At 37.5% G+C, this 19,066-nt stretch overlaps 2 protein-coding genes across 2 annotated transcripts; both read left to right on the top strand.

Annotated features, from left to right (window-relative positions):
- Positions 1-46: 46 nt before the first annotated feature.
- On the top strand, positions 47-4,386 carry LOC125188234 (Integrin-linked protein kinase family). The gene is made up of 12 exons (XM_048084996.2): positions 47-383; positions 925-999; positions 1,117-1,212; positions 1,371-1,456; positions 1,577-1,697; positions 1,950-2,029; positions 2,392-2,454; positions 2,589-2,707; positions 2,992-3,077; positions 3,262-3,383; positions 3,541-3,652; positions 4,026-4,386. The coding sequence occupies exons 1-12, from the start codon at positions 72-74 to the stop codon at positions 4,125-4,127; spliced, it is 1,374 nt and encodes a 457-aa protein (XP_047940953.2). The 5' UTR covers positions 47-71; the 3' UTR covers positions 4,128-4,386.
- A 10,101-nt stretch (positions 4,387-14,487) lies between these two features.
- On the top strand, positions 14,488-17,469 carry WIN1 (HOPW1-1-interacting 1). The gene is made up of 3 exons (XM_048087888.2): positions 14,488-15,021; positions 16,202-16,636; positions 16,720-17,469. Exons 1-3 carry the CDS (start codon positions 14,632-14,634, stop codon positions 17,257-17,259), a joined length of 1,365 nt encoding a protein of 454 aa, XP_047943845.1. The 5' UTR covers positions 14,488-14,631; the 3' UTR covers positions 17,260-17,469.
- Positions 17,470-19,066: the final 1,597 nt, after the last annotated feature.

Genomic DNA, 19,066 nt, shown 5'->3' with positions numbered 1-19,066 from the left:
CAGTGGCTCTGCCTATATATATAGATACGTACAAATATAGTTACTGCTTTTTTCCAAAATCGGTGCTTTCAATGGACTCAAAGCTTCAGCGGCGTTTCGCGACGGGGCGGCCGTCTTCCGGCGCCCCCGAGAACGACGCCGTTCTCGCCTCCGGAAGCATCGAGGACGCCATGGACTCCGGCGTCAGGCTAATGTACTTGGCCAACGAGGGCGATTTGGAGGGGATTCAGGAGCTGCTCGACTCCGGCACCGCCGTCAATTTCAGAGACATCGACAACCGCAGCGCCCTGCACGTCGCCGCCTGCCAGGGGCGGACGAACGTCGTCGACTTGCTCCTCCGCCGCGGCGCCGAAGTCGACGTCGAGGATCGCTGGGGCAGCACGGTATGTGTGCAATTCTCTGCAAATTGGGGAATGTCTTACTGTCAATGTAGTTTATTGATCGCTTGATTTGACTTCCGATTTGTAGTTGTAGGTTTTCGAATCTCAGAGAGGAGATCTGTTAAGTAGTGGTGATGTACAGATATAGCTGTTGCAGTTAGTTATAACAGAATTATTGGTAGATTTGAAAGCCTTGCTATGAACTAACTTGATGATTGATATGATATTAAACTTGCATTGGTTTCTCTTCTGGCATTCCATTAGAAGAAGTTGCCTTTTGCTAGTGGACCATTTACTTCTTAAGGAATATTTTATTGTACAGAATAAAGACATTGTCAGCTCTGTTGTTCACCTTATTTTTTAGTTTAAACAAATTGCAACTGGAGCTGGAGATGCTCTTTAGGCTAGAAGTGAAAATGTATATTTTGTGAAACTTGATGCTACCTAAAGTCATCCTTTTATGCATTATGTGTCGAATATATTAGTTATGGATTGTCGAATGAACGGTTGATAGGTATGGTAGTGACAAGGTTTAATTGAATAGCCCCTTGCAGATGCAATTTACTACAAAAACAATGACATTATAAAGCTTTTGGAGGCAAATGGTGCAAAACCTCCGGTAAGTTTCACATGCCTGTTCGGTGTGGAGATCTTCTTTGTAATCCTCCTTCAGCTTTTGTTTTATCTGTGCTGTTTCATTTTATGATCATACATCTTTTTTGAATAATTTTGTTAGATGGCTCCCATGCATGTTGAAAACGACCGTGAGGTTCCTGAATATGAAATTGATCCAAAAGAGATAGACTTCACCAACAGCGTGGAAATAACTAAGGTAAGATCTTCTTGTGTTATTTTACGTGTAGTATCATCTCTTCGTTGTAAAACAAGCTTGGATATAGCATAAGCTCTTCCAATGTCTTCAGATTTGTAGTCAAATAGTGGTCTTAACTGTAACTTTTCACTTGTTTTTGTTGACCAAAACTGCTGCAGGGAACATTTTGCATTGCCTCATGGCGTGGTATTCAGGTTGCTGTTAAGAAATTTGCTGAGGAATTTTTCATTGATGAAGAGAAAGTGTGGGTTGGTCTTACCTTTTACGTGAAAGATAATTTTTGCTTCCATTAACGAAGGTCTCCTTTCTTTGTAATAGGGAATATCGATCTGTTTATTTTACAAGGTGAGCTGTTGTTTTGCAGAAATGCATTCAGGGATGAGCTTGCTCTACTTCAAAAGATACGCCACCCGAATGTCGTCCAGTTTCTTGGTGCTGTGACTCAATGTACTCCAATGATGATTGTTACCGAATATCTCCCAAAGGTATCTCTTAAACTATTAAACTTTGAGCTTTATATGCTTTAGCCTTTCCATTCTGACGTTTCTTTTGCTGGAAGAAAGTTATAAAAATGACAAAGAATATTGGGCTTTCTTATCAAAAAGAAAATTCTTATTCCTCTGACTTGTTGGTTACACCATTTTGAGCAGATTGCATTATGCTTTGGGATCTTATTAATTTTCTTCAGGAGTAATTTATTTTTACAACAATCACAATTAAGTAAAGCCTTTTTGCAGGGGGATTTGTGTGCATACCTGAAAAGAAAACATGCTTTAAAGTTGAAAACCACTATCAAGTTTGCCTTGGATATTGCGAGGTTAGTTTTTTAGGTTCTTGCACTATGTTTGGTTGCTAACTTCACATCATGAGCTCCACCTAGCAGATGATGGCTCACCATTAATTAGAAGCAACTGTTCATGGTGATAAGTTCCAAGCTTCTTCTTCATCTAAAAAAAGATCAGCTTAGTTTATGATGTCATGTAAAGGACTAATTCCTTCTATATTGGACATCAATTTTACAATCACATTAAGTATTTCTGCAAAAGGAATAAAAGGATACATGCTATAGGCGATGAGTAAAACTCATCTTTTTGTCTAATTTAAGGGATTTTTTTTGGAATGGTGGTATTTTTGTTGCCTTGATGCATATGAGTGTTTGTTTCATGATTTTTACTACAGAGGAATGAACTACTTGCATGAGAATAAGCCTGAAGCCATAATACATCGAGATCTTGAACCGTCGTATGTACTCTCTTCTTCCCTTTTTTAGCCATGCCATTTTTATTTAAATAGCCCTATCTTTGGCTCTAAAGATTGTTCAAATTATACTACTATATGAAAACTTTTGATCAATTGAGGATTATCAAATATGATAGAAACGTATTGCGGGATGATTCTGGTCATCTCAAAGTTGCTGACTTTGGGCTAAGCAAGCTGATGAAAGTTACCAAAACAGTCAAAGAAGACAAACATGTGTCTTGGCAACAGACGTCTTGTAAGTATCCAGTTGATTGACATACGTTCTTTCTTTTTTTTCTGAATATTTACTTTTCAATTTAATAACTGATCATTTGGAAAAGCACTGTCCTTACTCTATATTCTAAATATGATTGCTGAAGCCTGTATCACATGTTGCTTCACTTACATGATTGTTTGATTAATATGAATCTTAGATACCTGCAATGTAGAAGATGCACCGGTGATTATTACTATCTTAAAAATGATCATTGTGCTGAACATTGGCTAATTGATGATTGACCAACCCTTTCCCAAACTCAGGGCGATACATGGCTCCTGAAGTTTTCAGAAATGAGGAATATGATACTAAGGTGGATGTGTTTTCATTTGCATTGATATTACAAGAGGTAATGCTTCTCTATGACCTACTTTCACTTTCTGCACATATATGTTAAATGGTTCAGTTATTTCTGCTATTTTGCACACATGGAACTTGACTTGTATGAGCAACAATTTTGTTTTACTACATTTATAAGTAGGAATAATTTTTTCAGTTTGATTCCTGTTTGAACCTATATATATTTCCCACAGATGATTGAGGGTCATCCACCGTTTCCTAAAAGGAATGACATTGAAGTTGCTAAAGCATATGCTGCCAATGAGCGCCCACCTTTTGACGCTCCAATTAAACATTATGCTTATGGACTGCGACGGTGAGCCTTTCGATTTCCTGTATATTTTTTTTAAGGTCAAAGGGTTTTCTTCAATATTGTTTTCTTTTGTTCTTGGATATTGATAGATTTCAAGTCTTGGTTTCTACATTCACTCCTGTTTTCTTCTCTTAACCTCTAAATCTGTTCATCCAAACAGATTAATAGAAGATTGTTGGCACGACCAGCCATCAAAAAGACCAACTTTCAAGGAAATAATTGTGAAGTTGGATGCAACAAACAAAACTCTCGTAAAGAAAAGACGGTGGAAGGTAAGAATCTATCTCAATAGCTCTGTGTCTTTATGCTGCATAGACATGTACTCTTGACCTTGGAAAGAAAAATACTTCCAAACAACTCTATGCAATTTTTATAATTCTATTCAGCCGCTGGACTTAATATACTTATAGGAACACAATATCCATTGAAATCATTTTATGCATCGTGGAGTACAAGACAATGAAAACCTAACAGATTCGGCTTACTCCCCAGTAGTCTAGAATAGGCGTTTCTACGTAGTTTCAAATCAGAAATTGAGGGTAATTCATCTGCTTTGCATCAGTAGTAGTGTATAAGATGTATCATTGCCATATAAATATCCCCATTTAAAGTGGATACTAACTTTGTTTGTGGTATCTTCTGCAGAGAAAAGCAGTGAATATTCTCCGTAAATTCGAGTCAGTCTTGAAGTTGAATCATTCTACATCTTCTTCCCGGAGTAATCCTTCTGGCTCAACAGTTAGATGAGTGATTAATTTCTTTGAAGACGACGACCAAGAAAATGGGAAAAAAGAACAATAAAATGCTAATAGCTGACCATTTCTGAGGTTTTGCAAATTTGCCTCCTATTTTTTGTTGCTTCCTTAGCACTACTTGCTAGCAAAAGTTTCTGTAAATGCAGAATTTTTTCCTTTCCTTTTTTGTAGAGCTGTTTCTTTGTGTTCTTCTCATTCCTTTATTTTTGGAGAGGATATTGCTTTTATCATGCATAAAAATATTACTCAAATCTTTTTCTTGCACAAATCTACTCTCTTACTTCACTGAATATGCGTACTCCTATAATTCTATCCATCCCTCTGTGTCGAATACTGTATAATTTGGAGACAATATGACTATATTAGATAAAAATATAAGAAACAAATTAAGGTGAAATTTTATTAAATTTAAACTACGATACTGATGTACATCCAACAAGTATTAATTTTTAGGGTGAATGGATAGCTGTGTTGACTGTTACTTCCTCCGTTCCATGGCCTATTAGGAGTCCATTTTTTGGCAGCACGTGTTTTAAGCTTGTTCTAAAAACCGGACCGACAAATAAATCGACAATGCTACTGTTCATGGTTCAACTGGTCGGACCGGTTAAACCACTGGTTGAACCGTTTTACTATTACAAATATATATAATACAAAAAACTATATTAAATTTAGGAAATGATAAAATACAATTAATAATATATCACAAAATATTAAGCCTTACATATAATTAGTTCTATATAAATATAAATATATTAAAATTTAGTAAATATAATCAAATATATAAATTATTATTTAGTATAAATAAAAAATCTAATGTTTCATGTATTAAAATAGATAAATTTCATATTAATTTAAAAACGTTTATGTGGTAAAATAATATTATAATTAAATATGAATCATTACTTAGTTTAGATGAGAATATTCATTGATATCAGTAGTTAGGATATAAATTAAATATATACTATATTAATATTTAGTTATAGTAAATAATGAATCTTATATGAAAATAATAATGTTAGTGACAAATATCATTAAAATTTAGAGTATGATAATTATATAGTATATTATAATTAATAATTATATTAAAGAATATAAAATTAAAAAGAATTATTAGATTATGTAGATAAAAAAATTAATGTTTAATGTATAAGAATGTTTAATGTTCAAATTGTTCAATGAGGCTCTTGTAGTGGAGTGGTAGAGAGATTGTTGATTAGAGGAGATGTCATGTGTTCAAGCACTACTAACAACAAATTTTTAAAAAAATTGATTAAAAAAACATAAAAAAGAAACCATTTTCCGGTTCACGGTCGGCCGGTCTGGTCCGATTTTTTAAAATTGGTTTTAAGTAATGTTAAGAGGAATGAGTGAAAAAAGTTAGTGGAATATGAGTCTCACTTGTATATACTAGTTTTATATGAAATGTAAGTGGAATGAGTTGTGAAATATAAGACCGTACTCTTATTCGCGGACAGATTAAAATGAAAAAATAAGACTCCTAGACCGATGGAGTATATTATTTTGATCATTTTTACAAATTTAAACCCAAAAGAATATCTTAATACTTAAAAGAATGTCATTTGTATCTATAGTATATTATTTAAATTACACATTTACCCACAAAAGCTATATGATAATAATTTTTTAAAACAAGTTAATATAAATTTATTATAAATAATTTTCAGTTTTTTAAAATAATTTTTCAAATGTTCTTCTACCTCCGCAGATTTGTTTGAAAACTCTCACCTTGATGGCTTGATGGCGGAGGCTCGTGTTCGGGCTTTCCGGAGATGGAGAAGCCGACGCTTCGGTGTTATGTCATTTCTAAGCTTGTTGTGAAGGCTACGAAGCTGATGTTTCTTGAGATTATTGAAGAGATTTGGGCTTCCTTGTTTAGAATGAGGGAGCTTTCCTTTAAATGTTCAATTAAGAATATGGAAGTGTAGCGTAGTCTTTTTTTGTATCCAATATTAGTAGTTAGTACTACTTTCTTGATATTAATCACTGGATAATTGTTATATTTGCATCTATGAGTTCAATAGTTATATCATACTTTTATTGATACTAATCACTGGATAATTGTTACATTTGCGTCTACGAGTTCAGTAGTCATATTTATATTGGTTACTAGCTAATTATTTTCAAATTTTATATAGCATTTGTGAAACCTATACGACAGTCGAAGATTAGTAATCGTGATTTTAATCTGGCTTTCTTTCTTTTCGTTTTAAATTTGATTTAGTAATGTAATGTTTCTTTTGTATTTTAGGGGAAACCAGTTCAAGTACTCAAGATAGATCTTGTGACCATTCCTATCCAAACTCTGCAAACACTTCCTCATTTTGGATTTGTGATCACAACGAGGGAAAGGGGGCCGGCCCGTGTGCCTCTGGAAGCAATCATTGAGGCTCCACGCCAGCCTAGACCATGACTCCTCGTCTACAAGAGTCCTCGCGCACTAGTGGCGGATCCAGAATTTGTAAATTGGGGGTGCCAATTGTATGTACATAAATACTAAATCTTGAAAATACTAAATCTTGAAATACTATTTAATTTTAAAATGGGATAATGTAAATACCTACTAGAAATTAAAGTTCCAAATTCATATAAATAACATTAATATATGGAGTACTTAATTAAGGTTAATAATAAGAGGCAAACTAAACTAAAAACAATGTGATAATAAAAGCAACTCACACCAAAGATAAATTTCTAGTTTTTAAAATTTGAATCAGAAAAATAATGAAAAAACTAACTAATATATGCAAAAGTAAACAAATAAAAATATAAAGAAATCAAAAATTACCAGAGATAACATGCAAAACATGATAAAGAAACTTTGAATCAGAAAAATAATGAAAAAACTAACTAATATATGCAAAAGTAAACAAATAAAAATATAAAGAAATCAAAAATTACCGGAGATAACATGCAAAACATGATAAAGAAACTCTAAAAATTGCACAAATGGGACTCGAACTCATCCACTTACAAAGTCAAACCATTTGCCACTAGACCACCGCTTTATTTAGTAATTTCTATAACAATAGTATGAATTAGTGGGAACATTTTAGTTACCACTTGGATCCGCCAGTGTCGCGCACCCTTCAAACAGGCTCTGGTAGGCAGGTCTAGCATTGTTGATAATCACTACATAGATGGTTCATCGATACAGTTTGGAAGCCTAATTTTCCACCATTTCCCCAATCCCTTTCATGCCTCCATTTAACGAGCTATTCTCGTTATATCACACCATTCCCCTGCGTAATTGTTGGGTATCATCGATACTCCAGGTCCCAGAATCGATAATAACAACACACACAAATAGAATTTTATTATACTCGACAACAGTTTAAGAAATACCACATACACAACACCAACACAATACTACGAGAATACACCATAACACACTCTTGAGGACACGTTTCACAAAACACTCCTTGAGAACACAAGTCACTCTGTAACTCTGAGCGCACTTTTTAACACTACACGCACACTTCCACTTTATGCACATTCTACACAAAATGGCCTAGTGCCTATTTATAGACACCAAAGTCGGTGGTATGGACAATAATCAAACCTAGAGGATTCTAGGCTAATTCAATTATTAATAATCATAATATCTCATTTATGTTGGTTAAACTATATCACCACTAATTAACTTATGTCTTGTTTCTCCACCATTCTTGAGTAGTGTAGAAAAGTCTAGGAAAGTCGGTGGAGTCTTATTTTCAATAGTAATAATCCTCATGTCCGTCCTCCACCGTGTTCCATCATTCGCAATCCATCGACGATTACTTCGACTTCAACGCCACTCCTAACCACGACCAACTGCGCTTACTATATAATGTCAATTTGCACCTAACAATTAGACCAGGGACTGGTACATTGAGGTTATTGGCAAATTTTGCCCGATGTTGAAATCATTCTCATGCAACGGATTTAAGTGCATGCTTCCGAATCCAATATATGGTTCCGATGGTGTTATTTAGCAATACTTTCGGAAATTGTATGCACTCGCAATCAGCCGAAACATGCCTAATCTGCAGCATCTTCAAGTATTTGCACATTGAATCACTTGACATACGATGATGTTGATCTCGATCTTCAAGGGGATTTGGGAGAAAGATGTCGTCGCCAAATTAAAAATCATAAACTCCCTTATGACTCTATCAATGATTCACCTTAGCCTAATTGCGATGGTGGTAATCCGTTTTATCTCTTTTCCTTCCGCTTTGAATATTACATATATACTTATTATACAGATGTTTATCAACGTCCCGACTACAACTTCAGTAGACGCTATCGTTCATCTATCAATTTCTAGCTCAAGATACTATATAGGAGTAGTAATTTTTTTTGTTGCTGGAATAGTTATGATTATGCTTATCATTTTGGAACCTTTATTCTATCTTCAGCCATTTATACTTGTCCTTGTTTTATTTCTTAAAGTAGACTCTTTATATCTGGAGTCTTAGACCACTAGTCTGTTAGTAATTGGAATCAAAAGCAAGAACAAGAACCTTGAAGATATTCGCGAGAATCAGAGAATTTCTATTGAATCAATTTTGGGGAAATCTGGAATTTTCAGAATGAGCTGAAAAGCCCTAATCGACAAAAGGTATTTAAACCTTCATTCAAACTAAAAGCTATTACATCAACGGCTAGGATTATAGGATCTAAAACTAGACTTCAATCCTGTGGTTGTGAATGAACTAGCCGAGATCAACGGTTGTTGATACTCTTTAGCTGCTAACTAACTCTCCCTTTAGTATTTGACAACATGGTGCAGCCATAACAACAATTCTCCACCTTGGCCAACCAGGTTGTCTCAATCTCTTCTGCACAGACCAACCAAAGCACAGCACAACTCAAATTTCTCTCGTGGCAGAGCCTTAGTTAATATGTCTGCTGGGTTCTCTGATGTGTCAACTTTGAACACCTTGATCTTTCCCTTCTCTATCTCGTCTTTAATGAAATGAAGCCGCACATCAATGTGCTTGCTCCTTTCATGAAAAACTTGGTGCTTGGCTAAGCTGATAGCTCCACTGTTATCACATCCTATCGCTATAGTAGCCTGCTTTACACCAAAATCTGCTGCTATTCCTCTTAGCCAAAAACTTTCTTTTACTGCTGCTGTCATTGCCAAGTATTCAGCCTCTGTGGTGGATAAAGCCACCACACTTTGGAGATTTGACTTCCAGCTAATGGCAGCTCCAAACAGAGTGAAAACATATCCTGACTGTGACTTTCGGTTGTCCACATTTCCAGCATAGTCACTGTCACAATAACCTATCAGAGGATCACCTTTGTATTCATCACTTCCCCTGAACAAAATTCCAAAATCAGCAGCTCCAGCTAAGTATCTCAGTATCCATTTGAGAGCTAGCCAATGCTCTTTCCCATGATCAGCCATAAATCGGCTGGTCACACTAATAGCTTGAGCCACATCAGGCCTTGTACTGATCATGGCATACATAATGCTTCCCACAATGTTAGCATATGGAATAGACTGCATCTCCTTCCTTTCAGCCTCATTACTTGGCCTTTGCTGCATTGAGAGCTTAAAATGTTGTGCCAATGGTGTTGCTACCGCCTTTGTGTTTCCCAAGTTGTATTTCTGGATGAACCTTGAGATATAGTCCGACTGATTCAGCCAAATTTCCCTCTTGCTTCTATCTCTCACTATGTTCATCCCCAAGATCCTCCTAGCACTCCCAAGATCTTTCATGTCAAAAGTAGAACTGAGGTCATCTTTAACTTTCTGGACTTCCTCTCTGCAAGCCCCTGCAACAAGCATATCATCGACATATAATAGCAAATAAGCTACTGGAATTCCCCCTCTTCTCTTGATATACACATACTCATCATACTTAGAGCTTTTGAAACCACTCTTAAGTAGATGCTCATTGAATTTCTTGTGCCATTGCCTACTAGCTTGTTTCAAGCCATATATACTCCTTTTCAGTAGACAAACTTTATTCTCTTGGCCTGGTTTAACAAATCCCTCGGGCTGATGCATATAGATTGTTTCTTCAAGATCTCCATGGAGGAAAGCTGTTTTAACATCCAATTGATCCAACTCCCAATCCATTTTTGCCACTACTGCCAATAGAATTCTGATGGAGGTGTGCTTTTCAACAGGGGAAAACACCTCAGTGAAGTCCACTCCTTCCTCCTGAGTGAAACCTCTAGCCACTAGCCTTGCCTTAAACCTCACCAACTCATTATCTGCAAACTCCAATTTCTTTTTGAATATCCATTTACAACTGACAATGGTTCTTCCCTCAACCCTATCAACCAAGATCCATGTTCCATTTTTAATTAGAGACTCTATCTCATCAATCATGGCCCTCAACCACTGATCTCTTTCCCTGGACTCCATTGCTTCCTTATAAGATCCTGGCTCTGAAAACATTATATTCTCAGCAATACATAGAGCAAAGTACAACATCTCAGAATCTGCATATCTTGATGGTGGTCTGATTTCCTTTCTTCTCACTCTATCTCGGGCTAGCTGATAGTTTCTCAGGTCACCTTGCTCATTGGTCTGAGTATCAGAATCAAACTGGACCTGATCAACCTTTTCATCACCATCTGACTCACTCTCAGCTCCACCTTGCTCCACAGAATCAGGCTCCACCTCAAGACTAGAAGTTCTCTGTTCACCTTCTTGAGTTTCATTACTGCCTTGATCTGCTTTTTTAAAAGGCATCACACCTTCAGTAAAAATCACATCTCCACTGACTATGACTTTTTCCCTGCCAGGCTCTATGCACCACAATCTATACCCCTTCACTCCAGGTTGATAGCCAAGCATTACACACTTCAATGCCCTGGCATCCAACTTGCTTTGTCTTAGGTGCGCATATGCCTTACATCCAAAAGTTCGAAGCTGAGAGTAATCACCAAAGTTACCATACCATCTCAAGTTTGGAGTGTCTCCACCAATACTGGAGGATGGGCACATGTTCATCAATTTAACTGTTGTGGAAGCAGCCTCTGCCCAAAATCTCTTCCCCATTCCAGAACTGAATAGAATGGCTCTAACCCTCTCTAAAATTGTCCTATTAGCTCTCTCAGCCACCCCATTTTGTTGAGGGTTTAGAGGCATAGTCCTATGCCTCTTGATTCCCCTTTCCAAGCAATAACGTTCAAATTCCTTAGACAAGAACTCAAGGCCATTGTCAGTTCTAAAACACTTCAAAGTATGCCCCTTTTCAGATTCAACCATTTTACACCATTCTTTGAATTTCAAAAAAGCCTCAGATTTCTCCTTTAGCACATACAACCAAGTCTTTCTAGAATAATCATCTATAATCGTCATGTAGTACTTCCCACCCCCTACTGAATTGACTGGTGAAGGCCCCCATAAGTCACTATGAGCATAATCAAGAGGATGTAGTGAAGTGTGTTTACCTCTTGAGAATGGCAGCTTCTTTGCCTTTGACAAGATACATTCTTCACATGGCTCTGATTTTCCATCAGTGATCCCAGATATCACTGCCTTCTTTATCAATTCCTTAATGCTTCCTTCCGCGGGGTGACCCAGCCGCATGTGCCATAGTCTGACTGTATTGTTCTCAATGCTATTGGTTTCCCCATCTGATTGGCTCAACACTGTGGCATCAACATAATACAGGCTGCCTCTTCTTGCCCCTTCAAACATTACTTTTGTGCCTTTCTTGATAACCATCCTGCCACCAGAGGATTCAAATGAGCAGCCTCTCACTTCAAGCATTCCCAGAGATATAAGGTTCCTCTTCACTTCCGGAATGTATCTCACATCACTAAGAGTCTTGACTGAGTTATTTTCAAACTTTAACCGCACACTCCCAATCCCCCTGATGTCACAGACCTGATTATTGCCAAGAACCACTGATCCAGATGCCTCATTTAAAGTTTCAAACCAGTGAGCATTGGGGCAGATATGAAAACTGCAACCGGAATCTAATATCCAAGATGTCGACCCCTTCTGCTCCATAACATTCAGAGCCTCAGAAGACTCATTTTCTTGGATGAAATCTGAGCTATTCTTGCTCTGTGCTGCTTCCTCCGCTTGCTTCTTCTTCCAAGCGAAGCAGTCTCGCTTCAAATAGCCCGGCTTCTTGCACCAGTGGCACGACCTTGTTTCTTTCTGATCTTTCGTCGCAGACTTAGAATCATCACGATCCTTCTTGAAGTTCTTTTTTCCCTTGAACTTCTTTATATTCAAACTATCGGGAACTTGCTCTAGGCCTCTTCCTGCGGCTCTCTGCAATTCTTTCGCCCTCAGAGCTGTCTGCACTTCCAAGAGAGTGATTGTTCCCTCTCTACCAAACATGATAGCATCACGTAACTGATCGTGTGACTTAGGCAAAGCATTTAACAGAAGAATCGCTTTGTCTTCGTCGTTGATAGACACGTCTATGTTTTCAAGATCGTCGACAACTTTGTCGAAGTCTTCCAATTGCTCAATTATGCTCTTCTCTTCTTGGAATTTGTAGGAGTACAGCCGCTGCTTCATAAGCAGCCGATTTGCCAGCGACTTTGTCAAATACAATCCTTCCAATTTCTTCAAAATCCCGGCAGCTGTGGTTTCCTTCGCGACTTCCCTCAGTACTTTGTCGCCGAGGCATAAGACCACCACGCTGTGCGCCTTTTGCATAATCTCCTCTCGCTTGGCCAACACCTTTTCATCGAGCTGTTGTTTCTCCTCCGACGTTTCTTTCTCCGTCGACAACGCCAAGCTAGCCCTTGTTGAATCAGCATCGCTCGCATCTTCATACGCCACAAGCCGAAATCGTTTTTACCAGTAAACTTCTCAGCTTCCAATCTTGCAGCCATTACCGCGTGTAGACTCGATTCCCAATCACTTCTTTCCGGTGTGCTTCCCACAGACGGCGCCACTTGTTAGTAATTGGAATCAAAAGCAAGAACAAGAACCTTGAAGATATTCGCGAGAATCAGAGAATTTCTATTGAATCAATTTTGGGGAAATCTGGAATTTTCAGAATGAGCTGAAAAGCCCTAATCGACAAAAGGTATTTAAACCTTCATTCAAACTAAAAGCTATTACATCAACGGCTAGGATTATAGGATCTAAAACTAGACTTCAATCCTGTGGTTGTGAATGAACTAGCCGAGATCAACGGTTGTTGATACACTTTAGCTGCTAACTAACTCTCCCTATAGTATTTGACAACATGGTGCAGCCATAACAACATAGTCGTTGTGAAATATCAAGTTGAATTGGCAGAAAGACAACATTTAACATAATTTGGTGGAGATTAAACGTTAGATATGTTAGTCATATATTTCCCACCAACTTTTAGCATTCATAGCCCTCCTCAACTCAACACACAGCTCCGATTCCTAAAAACACAGTTAACAATTCAATAAATAGCAAAAATTGAGGCAATGAACGACATCAACTTACAGCAATTAATCACATTCCTGACATTAATACCTTAATTGACATTTTTTTTTACCTGTATTGATATTCGTAGTTTTATGATCTATCCAAAGCCTATAATTTAGTTATAGTTAAAAATATAACACACACACCTTTACTGTTTCACATTTACCCGCTTTGGAATTATCCTACTAAACTAAAATAAATTTTTTGACTCTGTCTCACTACAAGTGAGACGCTCCAAATCAGAATGTATATAGAACTCACTTGTATATTATTCTCTCTCTTGCTTTACTTTTTTTCCACTTTAATTATTTATTATCATTTTCGCAAAATAATGAAAAAAAAAAAACTCTCACTTGTAATGGGACGGGACTTAAGGAGTATTAGTAGAGCTGTAGAGGTGCCCACGGTTCAGGAACCGGCGGTTACGGTGCGGAACCGCCGGTTCCGGTTTTGGAAATTCTTGAACCGGAACCGAACCGCGAGGGTGTTTCGCGGTTACGGTTCTGGTTCCAAAACCGCCGGTTTCGGTTTCGGTTCCGAACCGGCGGTTTTCCGGCAGTTTTTTACGGTTTTTCACAGTTTCGAACTGCCGGTTTTTTGCGGTTCCGGTTTGGTTTCACGGTTTTCCGGTGGTTTTTCGCGGTTTCGGTTCGAAAATTTTCGAACCTGAACCGAACCACGGTTCAAAAATCGACGGTTTCGGTTCGGGTAAATTCTCATGGTTTCGGTTCGGAAATGTAACCGCTGGTTTCGGTTTTAACCGCCGATTCGATAAACCTTGGGCAGGTCAAAGTATTAGAAATAATCTTGTCCTCCAAATTCACCCCCATACGCAGTTGTATGTCTACATTTCACCCATAAATAAAACCCAAGTAAAAAATATTGTAAATTAAATAAATCTATTTAAATATAGACCAAAACGAGAATTTGTTGAAGACGCTTTATTAGTTAGTTTCTGAATTTTTCTGCAACTTATATGAGACGTGTATAATTCCATTACCTTGATTGAACTCCTCCGCCGCCGCCACCGTTGATTCTCACCTCAAATTGAGCAACAGCGCAATCACCACTTCCCTCTCACCTGAAAAAAAAAATGAGCTGGTCGCTGCATCTCCCCCTCAACAACGCCGCCCCCCACCGCTCGCTGACCTCCAGGCCCGCCAATTACTTCGCGGCCTGCCTCAATGTGGACACGCGCGCGCCCGATTCCGACCAGGCCAGGCCGCTCAAGGGCAGGCGGAGCTCGGAAGTAATCGCCGACGAGAAGAAATTCATCGTGGGGACCTACGCTAGGGCGCCGGTGGTGCTGGAGAGCGGCAAGGGCTGTCGATTGTACGATGTGGAAGGGCGGGAGTATCTGGACCTCACCTCGGGGATCGCCGTCAATGCCCTCGGCCATGGGGATTCGGATTGGCTCCGCGCCCTCTCGCAGCAGGCTGAGGCGCTCGCGCATGTCAGCAATGTTTACTACTCTCTTCCGCAGGTGATTGATTTTTTTATATTTCCCCCTTTGAATGTCGGTGTATTTTGATTTTATTCTGCTGTTGTACTGAAAAAGATTGGATTTTTATTAGGATGAGTGTATCATGTTTTGTGTTTGTGTGTGAGTGAGTGAGGAAATAGTCTTTTTGTGTATATGTGCATTTTCATTTGTTTGTTAAATGTTAATGGATTCTGCTATTGTAGTGGATTTTGATTAGGATAAGTGTATCAGAGAGTGTGTGTGTGTGTGTGTGTGTGTGGGAGAGAGAGAGAGAGAGAGAGAGAGTCTTTTTGTGTGTCTGTGTGATTTAAATTGTCTATTAATGGATTCTGCTGTTGAACTGAAAAAAACTTGGATATTGATTAGGATGAGTGTAGCACATTGTGTGTGTGAGAGTGAGAGAAAGAGTTTTTTGTCATCAAGAAGAAAAAGAAGTGAATGAAACAGATTACACTCTTTCCCTGCTTTTTAGTGTATATGTGTATTTTGATTTGACTGTTAATGGATTCTGTTGTTGTACTGAAAAAACTTGGATTATGATTAGGATGAGTGTAGCATATATTGTGTGTGTGTGTGAATGAGAGTCTTTTTGGTCATCAAGTGAATGCACAGTTGATTACTGCTGGAGATGATATGGATTGGCATAGTTTGGAGCTTATATCATGTTTTTTGGTCTGCATTTCTGAATGTGCTGAGAATGAAGCAAATATTTCAGCTGATAGCCTGATAGTGATACAATGTTCCTCTTGTATGAGAGAAATGCATATGCTATAGTCCCTAAATGCTAACTCACTCTTTACTTTGTGGCACTAAAATGTTAGTTGGAAAAAGTACTCTTGAGTGGTAATGAGTTTTTCAGGGCTGTATGTGATTTCAGACTCGCATTCAGGGAAGTATCTGACGATAATGTCATTGATATGAGAAGCTTAATGTTGTCAAGAATTTCCACTTCTTTTTCTTTGTTGCATCGGAACTATGCTTATTACAAAATCGATACTATAATTTCGTCAAAAGTTCTGACTATTATCTTAAGAGCTGCATAATGGGTGTAAGTTTAGCTTATAATTTCAAATTATCACTCACCTTGAAAGTGTTATTGATAAACTATGATGATTGATTGCTATTTGCTACTGGAGTATGGTTTTCGTCGTTTTATGCACAAATTGGTGGATGTGTGCAGGTAGAGCTTGCAAAGCGGCTGGTTACCAGCTCTTTTGCTGATCGTGTATTCTTCTGCAATTCCGGAACTGAGGCCAATGAAGCAGCAATTAAGTTTTCAAGAAAGTTCCAACGACATTCAAGTCCAGATAAAACTGACCCTCCCATGGAGTTCATCGCCTTCTCAAACTGCTTCCACGGTAGAACAATGGGTGCTCTCGCGTTAACGAGCAAAGAGCACTACAGGACGCCGTTCCAACCTGTCATGCCCGGGGTCACTTTCTTAGAATACGGTGATACTCAAGCAGCAGTGGAGAAGATTCAGAGCGGAAAGGTTGCTGCGGTGTTTGTGGAGCCAATCCAAGGCGAAGGTGGTATATACAGCTCCACGAAAGAATTCTTGCAATCCTTGCGAACTGCCTGTGACAAAGCTGGGTGCCTTCTTGTATTCGACGAGGTAATAATACATGGTGCTCTCGACCTTATTTGGATGCGTTTACTATTGAGGATTAGTATAACAAACGTGTGGATCCACCTCAGGTACAATGTGGCTTGGGTCGAACAGGCTATCTCTGGGCTCACGAAGCTTACAATGTATACCCCGATATAATGACTCTTGCCAAGCCTCTAGCTGGAGGTCTACCCATCGGTGCTGTCCTGGTGACCGAACGGGTTGCTGCTGCCATCGAGTATGGAGACCATGGCAGCACATTTGCAGGCAACCCTCTCGTCTGCAGTGCTGCGATCACGGTTCTTGACAAAATAGCGGATCCGAGCTTCTTGGCCAGTGTTACTGAGAAAGGTCAGTATTTCAAAGATTTACTAGTCTCAAGCATAGGAGGGAACTCCCACGTGAAAGAGATTCGAGGCTTTGGGCTGATCATCGGCATAGACCTGGATGTGTCTGCGTCCCCCTTGGTCGAAGCGTGCCAGCAGTCGGGTCTGCTCGTTTTAACTGCGGGGAAGGGGAACGTGGTTAGGATTGTGCCGCCGTTGATCATATCCAAGGAGGAAGTGGATAAAGCTGTTGGGATCTTGAAGAAATGCTTTCATGTTCTTGATGAGGCTACCTGCACTTAGCTGCCATTGAAATTGCCTTCATTTGTAGTATCATTTTCTTCACCTTTTCTTGGATTTTGAGGTTTGGAATTGTAATATGTTGTCTAATTATGTGCTTCCATATTATACTATATGGAGTACTATAGTAGTATTTGATTTCTGAAACGTGTAGCAATAATGTCTTGAACTTTTATATTGAAATGAAGCATATGATGAAAATTTAAATTAAAATAGGGATCTCAATTGGTTGAAAGTATATTAAGAATATAATGTCATATGTATTAATTTACTACACTAATGTTTTTAGGGATTACCAATTACTTTAATTAAGTGTGGAGTAAAAAAGTAGAATAAAGATAAATGTTTATAAATTGCATAATGCCCCTAAATTTGAAATTCAATTGAACTAAAAAAATTAAGGTTTGTTATATATTATTCGATAGCAATAAAAAGGAAATAATATGGAAAATTTATGATAAATTAAAATCTAATATGTTCTTAAATTTTGTACATCAATTTAAAATATTACTCCGTATTTTTCTACAAATTATTGTAGAAAGATTAGCATCAATTTAATTTAAATTAATTAATATTTATAAATTGATGTTTAATGAAAAATATCTAAAAAGTACTCCCTCCGTCCGCGAATAGGAGTCCCGTTTTGGTCCGTCCATGAATAGGAGTCCCGGTTCATAATTACCATAAATGGTAAAGAGGCCCCACATTCCACCAACTCATTCCACTCACATATCATTTAAAACTAATATATACAAGTGAGACCCCTATTCCACTAACTTTCTTCCACTCACTCTTCTTAACATTTCTTAAAACCCGCACTGATAAGAAATGGGACTCCTATTATTGGACGGAGGGAATATAATTGAAAAGTTGTTTGTAATACTGTATAAATTATAGAGTAATGGGTCAATTTTGTCACATCGTTTAAAGCGTTACTATATAAATGTCTCGTCGTTTTAAAAATATCATTTAGCACCTACAATTTCATTTGTTGGAATAAAATGTCATGAAAAAAAATTCCGACAATTTAATGAAAAATATCTAAAAAGTATAATTGAAAAGTTGTTTGTATTACTGTATAAATTATAGAGTAATGGGTTAATTTTGTCACATCGTTTAAAGCGTTACTAAATAAATGTCTCATCGTTTTAAAAATATCATTTAGCACCTACAATTTCATTTGTTGGAATAAAATGTCATGAAAAAAAATTCCGACAATCGGAATATTGACATATCAACCAAAAGTCCACGTCAAACTGGGTAATCAATGTGTAATTTCAACTATAACGTCGTTATTTAATCGAAAATCTTTTGCAGGAGGATTTATTCCTAAAAATAAATTAATGAGTACTAAATAATTATGATATTTTAAAATAAAAGCTCCCAATAATGGGACAAAATCGATTTTGTTATCCTATTACATTGTAGACATAGAAAGAGACCCTGATATTTTAAGGACATTTGTGAAATTTGTCCAATCACCAACCCACATTTTGAACATTAAACAAAAACACTTTGTGATCCTCCACTAAATCTCTATTAAATGAATGTTCTTTGTTTGCAAATAACTTTATTTTAAATGTCAACCACGAACTATTTTTATTCCTTAGATGATAGATATTTAAGATATTATTCATCACCTAGTTGCATAAAATTAATAATCATGAGTTTGAATCCCCTAAACTTTATATATATTCAAATGTTTAAATGAGATTCTTTATTTAAAATTAGAACGAGATTAATGCTCAGTAATTCGATTAGGAATATCTTAGCTACTTTTGACTTTTGATGTCTAAATCTTAGTAGTAAT

The sequence above is a fragment of the Salvia hispanica genome, chromosome 5 (genome assembly GCF_029641045.1).
Source record: "Salvia hispanica isolate PSC_SH4W2 chromosome 5, Shi_PSC_v1, whole genome shotgun sequence".
Classification (NCBI taxonomy): Eukaryota; Viridiplantae; Streptophyta; class Magnoliopsida; order Lamiales; family Lamiaceae; genus Salvia; species Salvia hispanica.
The sequence above is the reverse complement of the archived record's forward strand: the minus strand, read 5'-3'. Positions and strand labels throughout refer to the sequence as shown.

Coding starts and splice junctions, on each gene's coding strand:
- LOC125188234 (XM_048084996.2), top strand. CDS start 72: ATGGACTCAAAGCTTCAGCGGCGTTTCGCGACGGGGCGGCCGTCTTCC. Junction 384..924: donor AGGATCGCTGGGGCAGCACG/GTATGTGTGCAA, acceptor TTAATTGAATAG/CCCCTTGCAGATGCAATTTA. Junction 1,457..1,576: donor TTCATTGATGAAGAGAAAGT/GTGGGTTGGTCT, acceptor GTTGTTTTGCAG/AAATGCATTCAGGGATGAGC.
- WIN1 (XM_048087888.2), top strand. CDS start 14,632: ATGAGCTGGTCGCTGCATCTCCCCCTCAACAACGCCGCCCCCCACCGC. Junction 15,022..16,201: donor TTTACTACTCTCTTCCGCAG/GTGATTGATTTT, acceptor GGATGTGTGCAG/GTAGAGCTTGCAAAGCGGCT. Junction 16,637..16,719: donor GCCTTCTTGTATTCGACGAG/GTAATAATACAT, acceptor GATCCACCTCAG/GTACAATGTGGCTTGGGTCG.